At 52.2% G+C, this 19,186-nt stretch overlaps 6 protein-coding genes across 6 annotated transcripts; 3 read left to right on the top strand and 3 right to left on the bottom strand.

Annotated features, from left to right (window-relative positions):
- Window positions 1–2,033: 2,033 nt before the first annotated feature.
- Window positions 2,034–2,892, bottom strand: AYO20_03255 (hypothetical protein; the record flags this gene model as incomplete). The annotated part of the gene is made up of 2 exons (XM_022641558.1): window positions 2,034–2,423; window positions 2,500–2,892. The coding sequence occupies 2 exons, from the start codon at window positions 2,890–2,892 to the stop codon at window positions 2,034–2,036; spliced, it is 783 nt and encodes a 260-aa protein (XP_022502418.1).
- Window positions 2,893–3,997: 1,105 nt separating this feature from the next.
- On the top strand, window positions 3,998–5,640 carry AYO20_03254 (hypothetical protein; the record flags this gene model as incomplete). The annotated part of the gene is made up of 2 exons (XM_022641557.1): window positions 3,998–4,332; window positions 4,380–5,640. The coding sequence occupies 2 exons, from the start codon at window positions 3,998–4,000 to the stop codon at window positions 5,638–5,640; spliced, it is 1,596 nt and encodes a 531-aa protein (XP_022502417.1).
- An 890-nt stretch (window positions 5,641–6,530) lies between these two features.
- On the bottom strand, window positions 6,531–8,222 carry AYO20_03253 (hypothetical protein; the record flags this gene model as incomplete). The annotated part of the gene is made up of 2 exons (XM_022641556.1): window positions 6,531–8,126; window positions 8,190–8,222. 2 exons carry the CDS (start codon window positions 8,220–8,222, stop codon window positions 6,531–6,533), a joined length of 1,629 nt encoding a protein of 542 aa, XP_022502416.1.
- Window positions 8,223–8,818: 596 nt separating this feature from the next.
- Window positions 8,819–10,228, top strand: AYO20_03252 (hypothetical protein; the record flags this gene model as incomplete). Its single annotated transcript, XM_022641555.1, has 1 exon — window positions 8,819–10,228. The coding sequence occupies one exon, from the start codon at window positions 8,819–8,821 to the stop codon at window positions 10,226–10,228; it is 1,410 nt and encodes a 469-aa protein (XP_022502415.1).
- Window positions 10,229–11,408: 1,180 nt separating this feature from the next.
- Window positions 11,409–14,329, bottom strand: AYO20_03251 (aspartate-tRNA(Asn) ligase; the record flags this gene model as incomplete). Its single annotated transcript, XM_022641554.1, has 2 exons — window positions 11,409–13,534; window positions 13,588–14,329. The coding sequence occupies 2 exons, from the start codon at window positions 14,327–14,329 to the stop codon at window positions 11,409–11,411; spliced, it is 2,868 nt and encodes a 955-aa protein (XP_022502414.1).
- Window positions 14,330–16,943: 2,614 nt separating this feature from the next.
- AYO20_03250 (hypothetical protein) lies at window positions 16,944–18,500 on the top strand (the record flags this gene model as incomplete). The annotated part of the gene is made up of 1 exon (XM_022641553.1): window positions 16,944–18,500. The coding sequence occupies one exon, from the start codon at window positions 16,944–16,946 to the stop codon at window positions 18,498–18,500; it is 1,557 nt and encodes a 518-aa protein (XP_022502413.1).
- Window positions 18,501–19,186: the final 686 nt, after the last annotated feature.

Genomic DNA, 19,186 nt, shown 5'->3' with positions numbered 1-19,186 from the left:
TGACCTGTGACGACGGACAGTCTATCGATATGAGAATAGATGGGTAGGTCGAAGATCGTGAAACAAGCGACTCCATGATGACCATTTAACCTTTCTCGCGAGACGCGCCGTTGTCACAATAACTGATCGGAGAGGGAATGATCGACACAAATTGAGGCAAATGATTGCCTCGGCTCCTGATCTAGGTGTACGGGATAATATGAGCGTCATCAGTGTTTTTTTATCGTGCAAAGTATGGATATGGTCATTGTTGAGTTTGGCTCTGGATTTTGGCTACTGAGGCTTGGTGCAAGGGAACCGTCACAATGCGCAAGATGGGGAGTCTAGAGACAACAAAGAGGTGCATGACATGACTTGTTGATGGATACTGTCATGTTGTTCAGGGGAAGGGTGGAATGAGCATCGGGTTCTTTCTGATGGAATCTGGATATCAATTCCACTCATCTTGTCCGGAGTTACAATTCTTTTTGTATGCTGTGCTGTGCTGATCTGACGTGAAAGGGGAATCTACCATCTCTCCCGCGCCCTCTCTCTCCTCCTTCTCCTTTACCTACTCACAGGTTCCCAACTCCTGGATCATGAACCCAATCCAATCTTCCGCTCAGTTGGTCAGATCAGGTCAGGCAGGGAGGGAGGGGGTGGTATGGAGGGAGGGAGCGAGGAAAAGGGATTCTCAGTGCTTGCATATCCGGAAACTTTCTTTCCCCTTTTTTCTATCTATCTACGCATTACGTCTAACGTGATATGTATACTCTTCTCCTTTATTCCTTTCTGGCCTTTGCCTTTCTTATGTCTTTGCTCTCTCTATCTCTCGCCCACTACGGCGCTTGCGAAAATCCTTTTTCTTTTTTTTTTCTCCTCCTTTCGCGAGCCACGGATCCAGGATAATGCGATAGGCATGTACGAGGTATGAGGTATTCAGTGTTCGCTGTTGGCTGTTGACTCCTGACGGTTGGCTTTTTGGTCTTTCGTATTTGACCTTTGACAAACAAGGCTGCGCGAACCTCGAGAATCCAGCTGGCTAGAAAGCTAGCTAGCTAGCCTCAAGGACAAAGCCGCGACAGACGACAGGCAACAGACGACAGGCAACAGACGACAGGCGATGTAAGCAAGTCTGTCCTTTTCGCTTTGTGTGTGTGTGTGCGTGTGGTGCGTGTGGTGTGCGGTGTTGTGTATATCCCAACATCCCCTCCCCCCTGTTCCTGGCTAGGCTATGGAAGTCCAAGAGATCGTGCCAGAGATCTGGACTCTGGAGTTGCATTGAATCGTTGTCGTCGGCGTTGGCGCCTTCGTCTTCTGGTGTCTGGTGTCTGGTGTCTGGTGTCTGGTGTCTGGTGTCTTGCCTTCATCAGTCTATATACATGGACAGATGAATAGAGGGTGGCGCATAGGTATCCAGTACGTACACAGGAACACAGGTTACACAGGTCTAGAGGGGAAGGGAAGAGGAAGATGCGCGTGCCATGAGTTTTGCTAGTTAGATAGCTGTGCTAATGTCCTCTCCAGTCCAGTCCAGTCCGTCCCGTTCTAGTCTACGTACGAGGCATTCATCTCAGGTTCTGTAGCTCGTCAGCGCCGTCAGTTCGGTGAGTCCCAGGCCAGTCCAGTGCACTTCTCTGTGCCATGCTGCGTCGTGATGTGCAGGTTCAGCTACGATACGGTTTGAGGGTCAGGCTTTGGCAGGTACCTCCTGGTTCCTTAAGCAAAGGAGTGTGGTGACATGCGTGGCTTGGACTGCGGGTTTCTGTCTGAAAATTCCATGTATGCGGATTCTCATGTAGAGAAGAGAGACAACTCCTGCTCACTCAGGAACAGAATCTACCGACGGCCGATACAGTCTGCTTCAGTCCCTCCCATCTATCTATCCATCCATCCATCCATCCATCCATCCATCCATCCATCCATCCATCCATCCATCCATCCATCCATCCACCCACCCACCCACTCAGGAGACTCTCCATAGAATGGATGACCAAAGGACTTTCTCTACTCCGATGTCTGTGGCCTAACCTGTGGCGCACGCCGCACTCGCCTCATCCAAAAACCCGTGGCATGTTGGCCTGCACTCCGCTCAAACCACCAAAACACGCCGAAAGCTCCGTAGCCATGGACAACTGGATTTGGCTCTCGTCAGCCATCACTTCGTCTTCATCCAGTGCCGCCAACATTCTGACGTCCCGCATGTCTCTGGGCGTGCTTTCGCGGTGGAAGTGGCCATGATGAACGACCCGGTGACCTTGCTCGGTCCTAGTGGTCAGAGTCGTGGGTATGTCGTCCCACTGACAGACCAACGACCGGTGCAATACCTGGTCGCAAACATCTTTCTGGGTATCAGTGGCTAGGAAGTCTTCCGGGCGGTTGTTGATGGGATTCGCCTGCGTGGGGTCTTGATGGAGTGGACATTTGCGGTTTGCTTGGATAGCCTGTATAAACGTCACACTGCTTAGCCCATATGTCTATCTCCCCAACTCGGGCCACTAGGACGAAAACTTCTCATACCTGTTCCACGTTGCTCTGTACACAAGTGCTACATCTCAGTCCATCGGGACACTTTCGACAGCCGATCACAAATTGGTAGTGGACACAGATCCCCAGGCTGCGACACTTCTGCCGGCAGGGGTATTGGACAAAGAAAATACATGGAACCACCATCTGGAGAGAGATCTGCCGCGCCTCCGGCAATGGAGGACGTCTGAGCACCACGGGAGGTGTGAATGAGATATCTTCTGGTTTGACCATGTGGAATACCTGACCTTGCGGGTGATCCAAACTGCGAATAAAGAACGCGGCCGTCCGAGGCAGCTGTTGTATGGCCGCAACCTGCGGCTGTTTGTCTCCTACTGTCAAACTTGAGCTACGGGGCATGCCCGAGATCGCATACCTCGACGCCATCCTTGGCTGCCTTGTCCCAAGAAGGAACTCGTCCGATAGATGTTGAGCTAGGCAGGAGGCGATTTGCTGACGGTATCTCTGTTCGTAAATAGTAGGCAAATCTGCGATGTTCAATGTTCTTACAGAGCAGTACTTAAACCATGGCCTTTACTTCGCAATAGTGACGTATCACAAGAGAGAGTAAATATTCGGGCCGAGAGGACATGGAACTGGTGCATGGGCCTTCACCCAGTGCATGCCACACGCAGAGAGATGAAGACTCAAAGGCCCGGACTCGCCATGCTCTTCACCGTAACCCACGTCGACAAACGGCCCCTTGAACCCCCGCAAAGATATTCAGTCATGACCTCGTGTACCAGTCACGCATTACTGGTCCACGAAGCTCTCGAGAGGACAGCTTGCGCTAGAAGGAGAGTAGACATTCAAGGGTACTTTGTCCAAGGCAGAACCCGAGGCAGATGGACCATCACGGTGGAACTGCAATCATCTTGCAGTGACAGTAGGGCGAAGGAACAGATCCTCGGAGGACTTTGATCCGTGGATAAGCGGCCCTACTTGGGATCTGTGTCGATATGGGCTTGAGGATGGTGGTGCGCTCTGCGCTTCAGAGGAGGCTGGTGGAAGCTGCGGTGGTTAATCCTCGCAAAGGTGGGCGCGTTCTCGACTGTTCCTATCCGTACGGGTCATAAAGAACAAGGGTGGGCGAGCAATTCGTGTTCTGAATGTGTCTCGTGCAGTAGTTGCAGTAGTCTAGCACATCGAGCCTGTCGTCCTGCATAGTCGGCTGTCAACGGAGTCTCAAAGGTTTTTGTGGCGTCGAATGCGGCTGCCAATCAGCGCTGCCGCTCATTCATCCCAGCGTATCTACATACTCTTCGACAGCCTCACCCTGAGACTCACCACCCTGGCAGCCTGGCCTGCCAAAAGTTGCTACACAAATCGAGAATCATGGTTTCTATTTCAGGTGCCCCATCTTGGTACTTAGGTCGACCACACCCTCCGTGGTCGCGGCCGTCCCCTCTGCCCGCTACTCTTCCTGACGATGGATGACTACCTGCTGCCACCACTATCCCCAAGGGTTGGGTGGGACCATCAGACTGGAAGCATGGCTCTGATCTCTCAATCTGCCATACACATGTGCGATGACTCTGGAGATTTTGCGATTGAGTCCAACGAAGATACGGATGTACATGTCGCAGCTCCTCTCGACAGATCGCCGGACTTCGTTGTCAACCAGCAAAAAGTCCTCAAAGACTTCGCCCCATCTTCAGTCCAATCACAGACACCGAATTCATTGCCTCTACGACTGCGCAGGCCGGTCATACCATCGACCGTCTGGGAGAGGTTAAGGCCTTTCATCCACGATCTGTATATCGGCCAGCAGCTAAGCCTAGATGAAGTGCGACAGAGAATGAAGGAGCAGCATAATTTTGATGCCACGTATGTGAGCAAAGCAGTCAGGCTTGGAATGAGGCTGATATCGATAGTGAACAAATGTACAAGAAACGGCTACGGGACTGGGACCTGCGGAAGAACTATACCCAACCGCAGAAGCTAGATGCCATCAAACAGCTGTGCGAAGCCCCATCCGAGACCTGTGCCAACTTGTCCTTGTATGTGAATGGTGTGCCTCTCAAGGAACGTCGGCTATGGCGCCCTGTCATGCAGAAAAGGAAGCCTGTCGTCCTTGCTCCTCGACCATCTACGGTCTGCAGGAAAAATCCACGTTCGCGGCTCCCAGTACGCCTGCGCACACCTTCACCACAGCGGGTTCAGCTCCAACTCGGTTCTGAGACTCAAAATATCGAATCTTTGCTGGGACATGCCTCTTCATATTATTCATGGTATCTAGTCAAGGGCCCGATCAAGGCCGATTATGGGACTCCCCAGCAGCTTTCTCAAGTTTTCAATCAGCTGAGGAGGGGCTTTTCTCTTCTTCGCAGAAACGACTCCATGGCGTTTGGCCTTATGGATCAATCCTGCTCTGGCTTTCATGCTCTCCTGAAATCCCAACCGTTTCGGCTGTTACCGGAGGTCATTTTTACACTCAAATATCTTCACCATATCGGCAGCAAGTACTGGGAGATAGGTCTGTCGGTCCTGAGATTCTTTGCTTCATTGGCGAACACAACCTTGGGTGGGTCCCATCCCATAACCAATTTCGCGACTCTTCTCCTGAAGATCGACCAGGAACATCTGGGTTCATGCTTGGGACTATATGCAGAACTCCTGCTTGACCAAACGAGATCAGTTCGCGACGACTCTGTCTGTATGAAAATACAATTGACCATAATTGACATTTTTATAGCGTCCGGCCAAATTGATGTCGAATCTTGCTTGGTTCGACGTCTGTCGTACGCAATTGACCTCACTAATTCAGTCCTGACTGCAGAGCGCGAATGTCTTATGAACGCGACGGTTAACTTGCCAGCATATGAAGGAGAGTACTTGACAGTCGAGAAATTTCTCATGCAGATGCTCAGCAGGAGTATTGTCGTCAACGGCAAACAGAATGGCGACTTTCCCAGCATTTTTGCCTGTGCGTACCTGGAAAAGCTCTACGCTCACATGAAATCGCCGGTTGAGAGTGAGAAATTCTTCCGATTAGCACTCGAAGGGGCTGTGCAAGACAGCCGCTTTGAAATTCTGGCCTTGTTAGACAACTGGGAAGATGTACTTTTGTCTTTCAAAAAGAACAAAGAGGCCGCCCAGCCAGGATTGACTACCAGCACGTTTGGGCGCCATTGAATGGGTGGAGGGTCGATCTTAGTTTTTGAAGGACAGACAGATTTCATCCAAAGCCACGGATGACTGTCCTTGATTCTTCTTTTTCGTCCCTCCTCCCAACATCCGATCACTCTGGCGCAGAGCGAGAAAGCAGGAAAGAACAGGGGCAAGGGCCAGGGGTCTAGGTGAAAGAGGATTGGAACAACTGCGGTTTGTATCACATCTGGCGGAGGTGGGGGAGAGACGAGCAACGGTCAGACCCCCCTCCCGCGACCGATACCGACATGGACGGACGAGGACTTCGAATGTTGGAGGCTGATGTGGGCGCTAACATTGACATCGACGTTGTCATGAACTTGCCTTGCCTTGCTATGGCGAAGGGTATTGGGATGAAGGAAATCAGAGTCACACGGCCCAGCGCACGGGAGTCCCGTATTACGGGAGGGAAACCCTCCTGACCAGACCGTTAGGACTCCCAGATTACAGCCTATCTGCCTTCTTCTTTTCTACCAAGTTACTCTCTCTCTCTAGTTAGTTGTAGCGACGAGGCCGAAACATGAAACGAGTTGAATCTGAAATTTCCATTTTTTTCAAAGGTGAGCAGGGAATAAATACATATGACTGACTGACGAGAACCCAAAGTAATTGGGCAAGTAGTCGAGTCAGTGAACGAGTGAGTGAGTGAGTGAGTGAAGACGTCAACCAAGTCCCTGCGGTTTCTTCCCTCCTTGGTCCTCAGGGACTTCTTCGCGATCACCCAAGGCCGTGATAGACAGATAGATCATAAAAGTTCTCGTGGACGCCGCAGGCTCTCGGGGAGGCGAGAGAGACGTAAAGCCAAACGGCCGAGATATGGGCCAACAGCAACAATCAACCACTGTCATAGTACGATTGGACAGCAGCCGCCACGTTCATACTTTCTCCCAAATGCCGCTCTCGCTGCCCAACGACTGAAAGCCCCATCCCGAGGCTGAAGCGGAAGGGGAGGCTGACACTGAAAGTGGATGTCCTGCTAAGGACGAGCTACCACCACCAGCAGGAGTCTCGACTCCACTGGCACTCGCGCTGCCACTTGCATCATATCGTACCGACTTGTGCATTTCATCCGCAGACCGCGAAGCTGTCTTCCTTCGATTCCATCCCATCATCAACCCCACCAGGCCACCAGGCATCAACTTGCCTACATAATCGTAAATCTTCGCACCACTGCCGACGAAAATGACGTTTGGTCTTGTATTTGAAGTGAATTCTAAGGAGCTGAACCCAAATGGTCTATATGTCTGTGGCGGAGCAAGAGCATCGAAGACTGCGTTGTGAAACTCTCTGGCCGAGGAGCCTCGGATGAAACTTCTCTGGCCCAGTGACTTGCGTTGATGAGCGGCACGTTGCGACGAGTGCCAGTGAGAGCTGTTATGCGTAAGCGCTGACGACGGACCAGCGTGGAGGGTCGATTGTGTTGGAGTCGTCCTTGACCAGGAGGTGACAGAGCCCATATCAAAATTTCCCAATTTAAGTTCCGAGACAGTGATGTTTGCGTTTGCTGCAGTGATCTCTCGCCGTAGCGAGGCTGCAAGCGCTGAGAGGGACGACGTAACTAGACATTCTGGGATTTGACGTGGTGGGGAAAGACTATGCGGGATCGACGGGTATGCAATGATGATGGACGAAGGCGATTTCGGATCAGGGCTGTGGTTCGCCAGTAGAGGGAGGAATTGTTGGACTGTCAAGAGAGGTGAGACAAGGCGGGTGTTGATCGTATCTACTATGTCGGATGGAGGGAGCAATGCTAGTGGTCCTTCGCTATAGCCTGAGCTACCGGGGAAGACGATGAGGCCAGCCAACGTCATGTTCCCCATCGAGGAACCTGAGCGGTGCGAGCTCCTGCTGGGTGATGAGGACCGAGATGACTTTGTCAGGAGGTCACGGATGGATTCCAGATTCGGATGCACGTCGATCGCAGGGTTCGGGACGGTGGAAGTTAAATCAATCCAGAGTGGGCGCAGGTCAGCCTTCGCTTCCTGTTGCACAAGAGAATCTTCCTCGGTGGAAGAGACGGTGATATAAACGACATAACCTCTCCGTTCAAGGTCAAGCGCCAATGAGCGTGTAAGTGCGTCGTGGAAGGTCGAGCCAGCGATGATGACAATCTCCTTTTTCGCGCCGTTGGGCAGTTTCTTCGCTCGTCTCTTTCTCGCATGTGCTTTCTTCCTGCGATGGATGAGGTATAGGGTGGTGCCGGCGAACGCCACCACTATGGCAATTGCGGTCCGGTTCCTGGAAACCCAAGCTGTGGTCTTCTGGAGGATACCGCGAGGTGGGGGAGGTGGGCGAGCAGAAAATGGACCTTGCCCTCCGCCCGGGTGGCGCGGAGGTCGAAGAGAGTCGGGAATCCAGCTTGCTCGGTCAATGGCGTCGCGGATGTCGTTGGCAAGGGCATTTGCGTGCTTGTCGACGTAGTCTGCTATGCGACTACCATAGTGGGCCATATCCTGTGGGATGGACGCAAGCTGAGGGAGGGGTTGTCAGTGATCATTGTCGCAGAGTGATGGTGGATGATGAGGATGGCTTACCAGGTCCAGGAATTGCTGGTCGTCACTCGTCATGATAGAGCTGGATAGTGGTACTGCTCTGTCATCAAGCTGTATCAGAAGTTGCTGGTCCTTTGGCCGGTGAACAAATTGACGGTCGAGAGTTGGCCCTCAGGTACAAGTACCGAGTATGCAGTCAGTCAGTCACGGCAGTCCACGCTGGCGGCGCGGGGAAGGACGTGGTCTGGCGCAGGCGAATCGTAGGGGACGAATTTCCACATGCGTGCCCATTCGGTGGAGGGTCACGTGGGGCTTCCTGTCGCCATCAGGCTGGGATACATTACGAATCCGTATTCTTCTCTCTTTCACACTATGAGCATCAAACAGTTTTCCTTCTGGCATATTCCGGCGGCGTCTTGAGGAGTCCCTGATAGCGTGCTACAGTCTTGTAGTTTTATCTTGTTTGTTCTCCCTTTTCTGCTCACCAATCCATCTGGCATTCACTAGGTTGTTGTGACAAACAAGTAGCACCCAGTGGCCATAGTCGAGTCAGGGGGCAGTCTACTCTAGCCGGGCTCGAACAGTGACTCTTCTACATCTCTGGTTTTTGATCATCCGGTCTTCCCCATACCCTCTTCTTTTCAGCAATCATCAAATCTGCACCTGAAGAAATGTCGTACGCACGCGGAACAGAACTCGACCCCTTGGTCGATCAATTCCAGCATTTGTCCACAAAATCTCGTGCAAATGAAGCCCTCCACATCCTCAAGAGGACAGCTTCTATTGTGAAACCCATTATGCGAATTCGCAACTGGCGTGTCGGAATGCTATGCGAATTCTTGCCTGAAGACCACTTCCTGCTAGGCCTGAACGTCAACCGTGGCGAAAAGATCTATCTCCGCTTACGCTACCCCGGAGACGATACACAATTCTTGCCGTTCGAGAACGTCGTGGATACCATGTTGCATGAGTTATGCCACATTGTCCACGGTCCACATGACCAGGCCTTCCACGCCTTGTGGGATAAACTCCGCGACGAGCATGAAACACTCCTCCGCAAGGGCTACACCGGCGAGGGATTTCTCGGCAAAGGAACTCGACTAGGAGGTCGTGGCATACCAAGAGCCGAGCTTCAACGACAAGCCCGTGCAGCGGCGGAGAGACGGCGGCAGGTGTCGGTCCTTTCGCAAGGCAGTGGAGGAAAGGTCGGCGGACAGGGCATCTTGCGAGGCCAGAACGCTCGAGAGATCATCGCTGCTGCTGCCGAGAAACGCAATCGCATCAGCCGAGGGTGTGGCAGCGCCGTGCCCGACATGGGCCGGAAGATAATGCAGGAGGAGGCTGTCAAAAAGGAGAAAGTCACCACCACCAAGGCCGACAAAGCGGAAGAGGACGAGGCGGCATTGATGCAGGCATACATTGACATGATCCAAGAAGAAGAGGCGCAGATGGTGGGCGCGGGATACGTCCCTCCCAGTCAGGATAATCCCACAGGAGGTGTCCGGAAGGGCAACAGTATCGTCCCTCCAGTTGACACGAGATCGCTGCGCGAAGAACAACTTCAGATTGAGCGGCAACTGCAACAACAACAGTCACGACCAGGCAAAGAGTATGAACCCGAGACGAAACCAAAAGCCACAAAACCAAACACTCCGCCTCTCAACCATCCGCCACCAGAACTGCCCCAGGACGAAGAAACATGGACCTGCGAAGTCTGCACCCTCATCAACCCAATCAACTACCTGCTGTGCGGAGCCTGCGAGACCGAGCGGCCAGCCACTTACTCGCAGTCGTCGACATCCAGTCCCACCAGCAGCTCGCATTTTGCCACCAGACCGACAAAATCTCAAGCCAACACCTCTCAATCGCGTTCGTCGTCCACCAATGCTCGCCCTCGCCATCCTTCCTCGGTCCTTGCCCCCCGCCTCGGCGCCGCCGATAACATTGCACGCTTCGAAGCGGCGGCCAAGGAGAAAGCCCAGACCAACCCCTTGGGCTGGACCTGCGGACGATGCGGCACGTGGATGGAAAACCAGTGGTGGACGTGCAGTGTGTGCGGACGGATGAAGGAGACTTCATGACCTCCCTCCCCCTTCTCCCCCAAACACGGGGCCCAAAAAGTCAAGGAATGCTCGAGAGGTCGAGAGAGATGTATCTGATATGTGTTACCAATCACCGGTGCCATAATACAAAGGGATACGCGGGACCACAACGAATCGGTGCGCAAGATGAACTGGATCGGACCCAGACGCAACCCGCACGGGATGTGATGTGGTATGACATGACATGATATCCATGCACAGCTGAGCAGAGCAGAAGAGATCTGCATAGAGCATTACGATAACGACGACGACAATGACAACGATAACGAACCCTCTTGTTGACTGAGCGTCATGACTTACTTTGCCGAATACTCTGATTTCCTTCCTTTGGTCTTCCTATTTCTTTCTTCATGGAGCAACGTCATGCCATGCCATGCTATACCATGCCACCAACTAACTACTCTAGCTATCCTCTACCTATCAAATGATACACATCGAGCTACAACGACAAGATGGACTCTCAGAACAAGCTGGCAGCTAGTAGGGGCGTTTGGTATATACCTACATTAGCTTGCCTAGGTGCTTGGGATAAACACATGATGGACACCCACTGAATATCGACAGTCGGGACCGCAGCACATTCAAATCATGGGTGAACCTATTCAGGGTGGAAATGTCTCATTCTATTCCACGGGTCGATAAGGGGTCGTGTCGGGATTTGTATGCCAGGTACTTGTACTTGCTTTGCTGTGCTATGTGGTATCTGAACGCATCATCCAACGAACATTAGGGAAAAACAAAAGCAGACAGCCATGATATTTCAATTCATCAATAGTTCCGAACTGCCGAAATATCGTCAACAAATCCGATCCTGAGAGCAACGTCCTCTCTGCGTTGCCGTAATCACTCGTCCGCAATCACTCGTTCCGCACACTCGATTCAAAGGGCCCGTGAGGACATAACCAAGGCAAAGTCTTTGCACTTGACGTGCGTTAACCAGTGTACCAGCTGCAAGGGATACCCGAGAGGACATATGTGACCCGTGTCATTAGTGATTGTTTTGCTCGAGATAACCAGATCGTGGGACGTGATTTCAGACGTGGATAATCTGCACCTTTCTAAGGTTCATCCTGGAAGAATCTGTTTTGCCATGATGGATCAGCTTTGCTTCTCTTGAACGGATAACTCGACGCTCGCTACAAAACAAGGGCTGTAGGACTTACCTCATGATGGCTTTGATGCCTCTAGAACCAAGACCGTGTGGGGGATAAGCAATCCAGATGGGATCCGCCACAGCACCCATCTTCTCTCGGAATTCAGACTTTCTGGCGAGGTTGAATTGTTTGACAATGGCATCGTATGTAGCCTGCAACATCTTCACCTTGGCACCGCTCATATGGTGGCCTGGTGTCAAGTGACTTGCAGCACCGCCGCCAAATGTGACGCTAGGCACACCAGCATTGGCAGCGGCGTTGAGCGCATGGGTGGTAATGTACTCAATTGTCCCCGACGGTGCTCCTGGGAAGTCCAAGGTGTACTTGGCTTGCCAACCTTTGCGAGGGGCAATTTCACACATGACTGCAATACCGCAGAGGACGCCGTCTTTGTCTTCGGCGACGAAGTAGCGTCGGTGCCTCTCGTCTCGGAAGAGATCAATGTTGGACAGATGGATCTGGGTACCTTTCCGGTTCGCCAACCAGTCCTTGACCCTGGCGTTGGCACGCTCTTTGATGCTCTCAGGAACAGGCTCTTTAGGGTCAAGGTCAATGATCTTGACGCCGTCATTCTGAGCCCTGCGAATCTTTCTAGCAACCTCCGGGTCAGACTCCGCGGTCTTCTTGTGAGGATCCACCCGCTCTTCGGCGACACAAGAGAGAGTTTTCCAGCCTAGTCTCTCACCAAGAACTTCCTCCAACTCCGGGCTAATCAACAGCCAGAGTGGCTTCAAGCGCGTCTCCCGCTTCAGCCATTGAAGGAAAGAGACGACAACGCGGTAATACTGGCTTGGGTGGCACAGGGGGTCGCCTGGGAGAATGGCGTAGTGGCCCTCAGGCACATAGCACACGGCAGCACCAGTATCCGCATGACGCCAGATTTGGTAACGTTCATCGCCCCAAGATGTAGATGTTGCATCTCCGTAGTTTGCAATGAGATCATAGAGATCGGGCATCTTCCGGTCTTGAACTGCCACTTCCCGCCCACGTTCTTGTTTCCAGACGGGGTTCAAAGTGTCTGCTTCGGGATGTCGAAGTTTCTCGACGGCGGGCTTCGCAGGGAATGACTTGGGATCTCTATGGAACAACGAGGCCAGTCGAATGTTGCCTAGCTTGAGGATAAGCATGACGATACGTTCGAGACCGACGCCACACCCAGCGTGGGGAGGAGCCCCCCATTTGAAGCCTTCCATGTACTCAGCCATGTCGTCAGGATCGATGCCAACCATGCGCATATTGGCTTCGAGCATCTTAGACTCATGGATACGTTGACCACCAGAAATGATTTCTTGTCCACGGACAAACACATCGAAAGAGTTGGTGTATCGGTCGTCATTTGCATCTGGCATGGTGTAGAAAGGACGAGCAGATCGCGGGAACTTGTCCAAGATATAGTAATCGGTCTTGTACTTCTCCTTCATAAGCTCACCGAGACGGATCTCGTCCCGGGTGGCGAGATCTTCAAGAGGTGAGACCGGTTCCCCGTCTTCATTCAACCAACCCGAGTCTGTAAGCAGCTGGACCGCGTCTTTGAACGGGATTCTAGGGGTTTCATCCAGCCAAACAAGATCCTCACTAGGGAACTGCTCTTTGACGAGCTCGACTTCTTTGCGGTACTTGGTGTAAATGCCCTTGAAAATGCTTTTGAGAGTATGATCAATGATATCCATCATCTCGTGATAGTTTTCCTCAATGGCCATTTCGAGATCGAGACCAGTATACTCGGTCAAATGACGATGGGTGTTGGAATTTTCAGCTCTGAAGACAGCGCCGATTTCGTAAACTCGCTCAAAATCAGATGCGATCGCCATCTGCTTGGCCAACTGAGGAGACTGGGCAAGGAAGGCAGGACGACCAAAGTAATTGACCTTGAACACCGAGGCACCGGACTCGGTCGCTGCGCCTTGGAGTTTGGGCGTGTGGATTTCTACAAAGCGTTGCTCGTCAAGGGAACACCTAAAGAGGTTTCCCACCGCGGCCTGGATGCGGAAGATGGATTGGGAAGTGGCAGTTCGCAAATCCATAATGCGATTTGCCAGTCTGACACGGTCGGGGATTTGACTCTGACGGCCATCGACTTTTTGGTCATCGTCGAGAATGGTCAACTCTGCCTCCTGGACAGAGAAAGGGACTAGGAACACAATTAGCAAGCCGTCAATTGACAGGATTCAGACAGGAACATACCAGGCTCTGCACGCTTGACGATGATGTGCAAGTCGGTCACCTTGACCTCCACGTTGTGTATAGAAGCAGACTTGACGGGTATCTGTGGCTTTTGAAGCACACCTTTCACAAGCATGATATTTCCTGTGCGCAGATGCTCGGCCCAATGGATCATGATAGCTGAGACTTTACCAGGTTCCTCTACAAGGACACCTTGAATGGTCGAGATCTGTTGACGGAAGATCAGAAAAACCAATTTAGCACCCATGTTTCGGACATGGTGCAATCTACAGCGGAAGACGACTTCTTGACCGGCCATCTCCTCGGTGACGGTGCTTAGGTCAAGACGATTTTGAGTGTGACTAGTCGTGGATTGCATCAACGGAAGATCGCCATATCGAGCTTTCATATCATCCGTCTCGGTTTTGGCGGCGTCTTCCAGCCTTTTCTTGATACGCTCCTCAGAATCGTCTCGATGGTCCAGGCTCAGTTTAGAGCGGTGTTCATGTTTTCTTTGTTTTGCCAGGATTCTCTTCTGCGCATTCTTACTCAAGCCATCGCTGTCAAAGTCGCTCATCTCGGACTCATTGTCACTGGAGGTGTAGTCCGATCGATCCCCCAGATGTAGGAATTGGGCGAGGGAACGACGGTGAGGCCCGGGACTCTGAGAAGAAATGGGAGAGATGTGACCCTCGGATTTGTCCTTTGGGGTCTCGCTTCCATTAGGATGGACGTGTTTGGAGAGTTTGCGAAGGACAGACATGATGGTGGTCGGTGGGATGGGATATCCTGCTGCCTGATAACGGGACGGCTCTGCGGATGCACTTCAACCGTCTGCACAGACGAAGCTGGATTTGACGTGAGAAATTCTCGAATAAACTGGTCCGAACCGGCGTTTGAAGAGGAGGCTCTTAAAACGGGGTCTTGATATGTTGACTCTGAGTGAGGACTCTTGGGACTGCGCCCGATGAACGGGCTTTGCCGCTGGACGCACACCACTCGAAGCTGCGCGTACAGCAGTCAATTGAGTGAGGGCGAGACTGCGATGATATGTGATTTTATTGCGGATCGTATTTTTCCGTCAGTGCTCAGTCAGCTGGGTGTTACCGATTTGTTGTTTCCCGCCAAAAAGGAAGGGTGGCTTGCGGCGGGAGGGGCAGCGGAAGGGAGAGATGCTGGAAGGAGGGGAAAAAAGAAGTGGAAGAAATGCGATAAGATTGGATTGGTAGGAGTCTGGTCGCCAGTTGCTGGAAAGGTCTTGGGCACTACTTGGTGAGCTGCAGTGACAAGCACACAATAGGAAAGCTTGCAAGCAATTAGCAGCAGCACGCAAGGAGCATGGACTGGCGAAGGAGATCAGGAGAGGCAGGAAGAGATCGCAACAATATGAGCGGCAGGGCCGGAAGCAGGACCGGAACCTTGATGGACGGCAGTCAAAAGGGTTCACCGGAGAGGGCGGGGCCAATAAATGCGTCAGAGGCTTTTGGTCCCTCTACTCGTACAAGTAGTACAAGTAGGTTTCTCCTCCTGCGGTTTTCGAGTGGATTAATGAATTAATACCATCCACTAGTTTTGGCCTTTGCTCTCCTGTCACTGAGGAGGCCATGCAGGCTTAACAAAGCTGTATCAGCTGTAGCAATGATGAGTAAGGCGGGGTTGCCAGACACCCAATCATTGCACGTGCTGCCGGTGGGCAAAGTTCGTTGTTGACCACGCCGTTTTCTGCATTCGGGTTTTGCTGAGGTCACCATGTTTGGCATACCAATGACTGAGTGGCATCATTTGTTTGTGCTGCAAGTTCTGGACGAGGCCAACAAGGCCCAACTGAGATCTCAGGCTTTCAGGCGACAACAAGACACGACGACTCTGACGACTTCTGACAACCCTGACTGTTCCGAGCCGGATCACGTGATGACGTTCCTGGCACCCGCTTCTTGCTTCCCTTTGCGGTTACTGAAATGCACCTACTTGTACGAGTACGAACCTGAGCTTGTCTAGCACTGAGAAGAGGGGTAGCAGCGAAGAGAAAGAGGATGAACACTAAGGTGAAGGGAAGATGGCTATACTTGTATGCGTTTTACAGAGAGAACACCTGGGCTGCTCGGAAATCGCACCCCATATGGAAAGAAATTGCACAGATGAGACAACACGAGGAGTTGGTTGGCCTCGAGACCCTGATGGGCCCCTTTGTTGGCTGATCTGCTCGCAAGCCTTACTCTACTTGCTGACTTCTTGCGCACAAGGCCCCCCCAGTGAGGTGGCCAGACGGTCGCCCGGAAACCACTGTTTGAGGGCCCATTCGAAGAAAAGGGGTAGCATATCATATCCATACCACACATGTCGAAAACAAGTATTATGATACGAAGCATCCACTACTCGTACACCTGGTCGTTCCAATAATGCTGACCGGGGGTCGACGGAAGGGTGAGATGCACCAGATCCTCGTAGGTCCAGCCTTGTCGGACATAAAGGGGTCAAGTCGGTGAAACCCTGTTGCGCAGTCTGGTCGTCATGGAGACTGGATATCGATAGTACAAGTGTCTCAACCACGGAAGTCGTGTAGCAAACATTACGAATGAAAGTCATCATAGTGGTCGTCCCTCTCTATCTTATGTGGTTTCGGAGGGATTCTAGAAATTTGTCTTGAGGCAATTTTTTGGTCAGAGGAAGGTAAAGTGTTATAGATCGACGCGTAAACGGCTTCTTGGGGGAGCATTGGGCGGCTTCATTATTCGCCTGGAAGTTTCCCGGGTACCCCTCCTCCAAGGGTGTTGCAGGCTCTTGATTCGACACCCAACCACCCACGAGTCTCCTGTCTGGACCGAGTAATCACCCAAGGGCTTCCAAACGAGCATGCGACCACCTAAACCACCTAGACGTTTTGGGGTTTCAGACTTCTGTAACAAGCTGAGCCCGGGCCATAGCCACAATGACACCACGCGTCATGATAGACCCCCCGATAAGCAGATTGGCCCGTGGACCTGGAATGAAACCTTCTGGATTAGCATTTTGATCATCCCTCTATCATACAATACGACTAAGTCTCTTTCGCAACGGCCTTGCCACGATTTGATCGCATCTACACCCTGAATCAGCCATTTACAAGCACACTTCGCAAGTCAAAAGCCGTTCAGGTCACCGGCCCAACATTACTGCGCCTACGCCGTATTCGTCCTTCTTACGAGTCCCTGCTCTTTCTTATTCCGCCTGCATCACTGATGAGCCCTTTTTGGACTTGATCCCGGCCAATATTTGATAAGAGCAGGATCTGGAATTGCAAACTCGTCACTTCTGTGCTTTACCCTACATCTGTGCCCTCCCCAACCTTTCAATGCTCTTGGTCTACGATCAGACTGTTCCGCGCTCACCTCGCCAGCATGCCTCGGACACCCTCGCCCTCCTACCGCAATACGACGCCACCCGTTGAAGAGATCCCAATGCAAGAAACCAAGCCTCAAACCGAGTCTGGGCCCGAGCCCGACCTTCCAACGCTCAACACTGATACCCAGGACTTTGCTTCGCCTAAGAGTCATGCTATCACCTTCACCGACGCCGATGGAATCGAACGTGGCCAGACCCTCGAGCCTCCCGGGCACATGCTCAGCGAAGTGTTCTCGAATACGTTTTCCACTGAAGAGGAGGAGCGTCAGTTTTCCATGAGACCTCGATCAATGTCTCACCATCTGTCTGCGAAGGATATTCCATCTAGGAAATGGTTGACAATCAAGGCAAAGTGGTGGAGAGCTCTGGAAATGCTAGGCATGTGCTTCCACAGCTGGGCCTGGCCTCGTCCTGCAAAGCCGGCCTTCAAATGGGGGATCGAGACAGAGACCGAGCCGATCGAGCTATATTTCTACCTTCCTCCGATATACAACGAGGCCTTGCAAAGGGATCCCTTGCATCGCTTTCCGGCGGTTGTCAACTTTCATGGCGGTGGGTTTTGCTTGGGTGATGCACAAGATGACCAGTATTGGGCTCGGGTTGTTCTTCAGCATACAAACTGTATTTTCGTCAGCGTCAACTATAGGCGTGCTCCCGAGCACCCTTTTCCTACGCCTGTCGATGATTGTGTCGAAGCACTTGTCTTCATCGCCGAAAATGCGGATGAACTGCATATAGATCAAACCAACATCGCGCTGTCCGGGTTTTCAGCAGGCGCGAACTTGGCCTTCTCGGCGCCTCTGCGTCTGGCATTTCATCGAAAGATGAACGCGTTGGAGAAGTTTCGATCCAGGCCCTTCACCTCGCAGAGTGCCGATACTACCGACACTTATGGTTCTTATATGACCGAGCCCGATGATCATCACGAATTTCACAACTTCCTCACGCCGGTACCCTCGGGCTCTGCCCTGTCGACTTCGAATCTAGTGAGACCGAGGACGGGAACTCCGCTGCAAATTCGTTCTGTTGTCGCTTGGTATCCACTGCTGGATTGGACAATGTCCCGGTCACGCAAGATCAGGGAGTCTCGCAATCCCAAGAAATGTCTTTCCAAGACCTTCACCGACCTGTTCGACTTCTCTTACCTCCCTGCGCCGGACCTTCACGGCGACCACTGCAGCCCGTACGCGTCTCCGGCACTGGCACCCGACGAAATGATCCGTGAAGGCTTGCCACGCGATATTCAGTTGTGGCTTTGTGAGTGGGACATGCTCCTCCGTGAAGGTCAATTATTTGCCGAGCGACTGGACAATCTGGGCAAACGCATCGACCACAAGACAATTCCTCGCGTACCTCATGCTTGGGACAAGTCTCCAAACCCGTTCCGCGACCAGAAGGCCATTGACGTCCTGTACACGAAAGCCGCCATCGGTTTAAACAGAGTGTTCCAGGACAGAGATGGAGTCGGTCCTTTCAGCTCGATGAGCTCGCTTCACCCCGACGATCCTATCATCCAAAGACAACCTAGGAGGAGTGTCGTTATGCCGCTGTAATCTGATATGGACAGATTCCGCAAGAAGGATCTATATATACGAACGAGCCCACTGTGGCGATCGACAAATGCCTCTCGGTCTATTTAAGGAGCCGAGGCGGGTTACAAAAGAACGGAGCGGCCACAATGCTTGTTCTCCGAACCTCGTGGCCCCGATTTGGTGGTCAGCATTACTCGGATCCCCGGAGATGTTATGCGTGATTGCTCATCGAATATCGCCAGCAACTCGTATACATCTCACGTACGAATCCTCGAGGATTTGGATACAAGACACTCATCCATAAATCTTGCTCACTGGTCTACAACCGGTATCCACCTATTGCCACATGAGCAACCTGAACCGTTTAGGGGCTAAATATGGTCGATATCACAGTCCTGGTATCTGATGGTCTTTTGAACCACCATACCTCATCTCCGTCACGCACATACCAATACTCCAGCATATTGTCGTTACTGTCAGCGTTCTAGCGTTGGTGTCAGGTGCTACGACGGTAGCCAATTGTTCATTACGATGATTTACATCTTTCTTCCTTGGGCGTCATGAGATGGATTATGGCCAACCCTTCTTTGCGGTTTTCTTTTCTTTCGTCCACATACAACATGCTGCATCCTGGGTTGGGACACATGAGCCCTGCGCGGGTGGACAGCATGGTGCATATTGCCGTGGACGCCTACAGGCGCCTGCAT

This window comes from Fonsecaea nubica (genome assembly GCF_001646965.1).
Source record: "Fonsecaea nubica strain CBS 269.64 chromosome Unknown Scaff15, whole genome shotgun sequence".
Classification (NCBI taxonomy): Eukaryota; Fungi; Ascomycota; class Eurotiomycetes; order Chaetothyriales; family Herpotrichiellaceae; genus Fonsecaea; species Fonsecaea nubica.
This window is presented reverse-complemented; position numbering and strand designations above follow the sequence as displayed.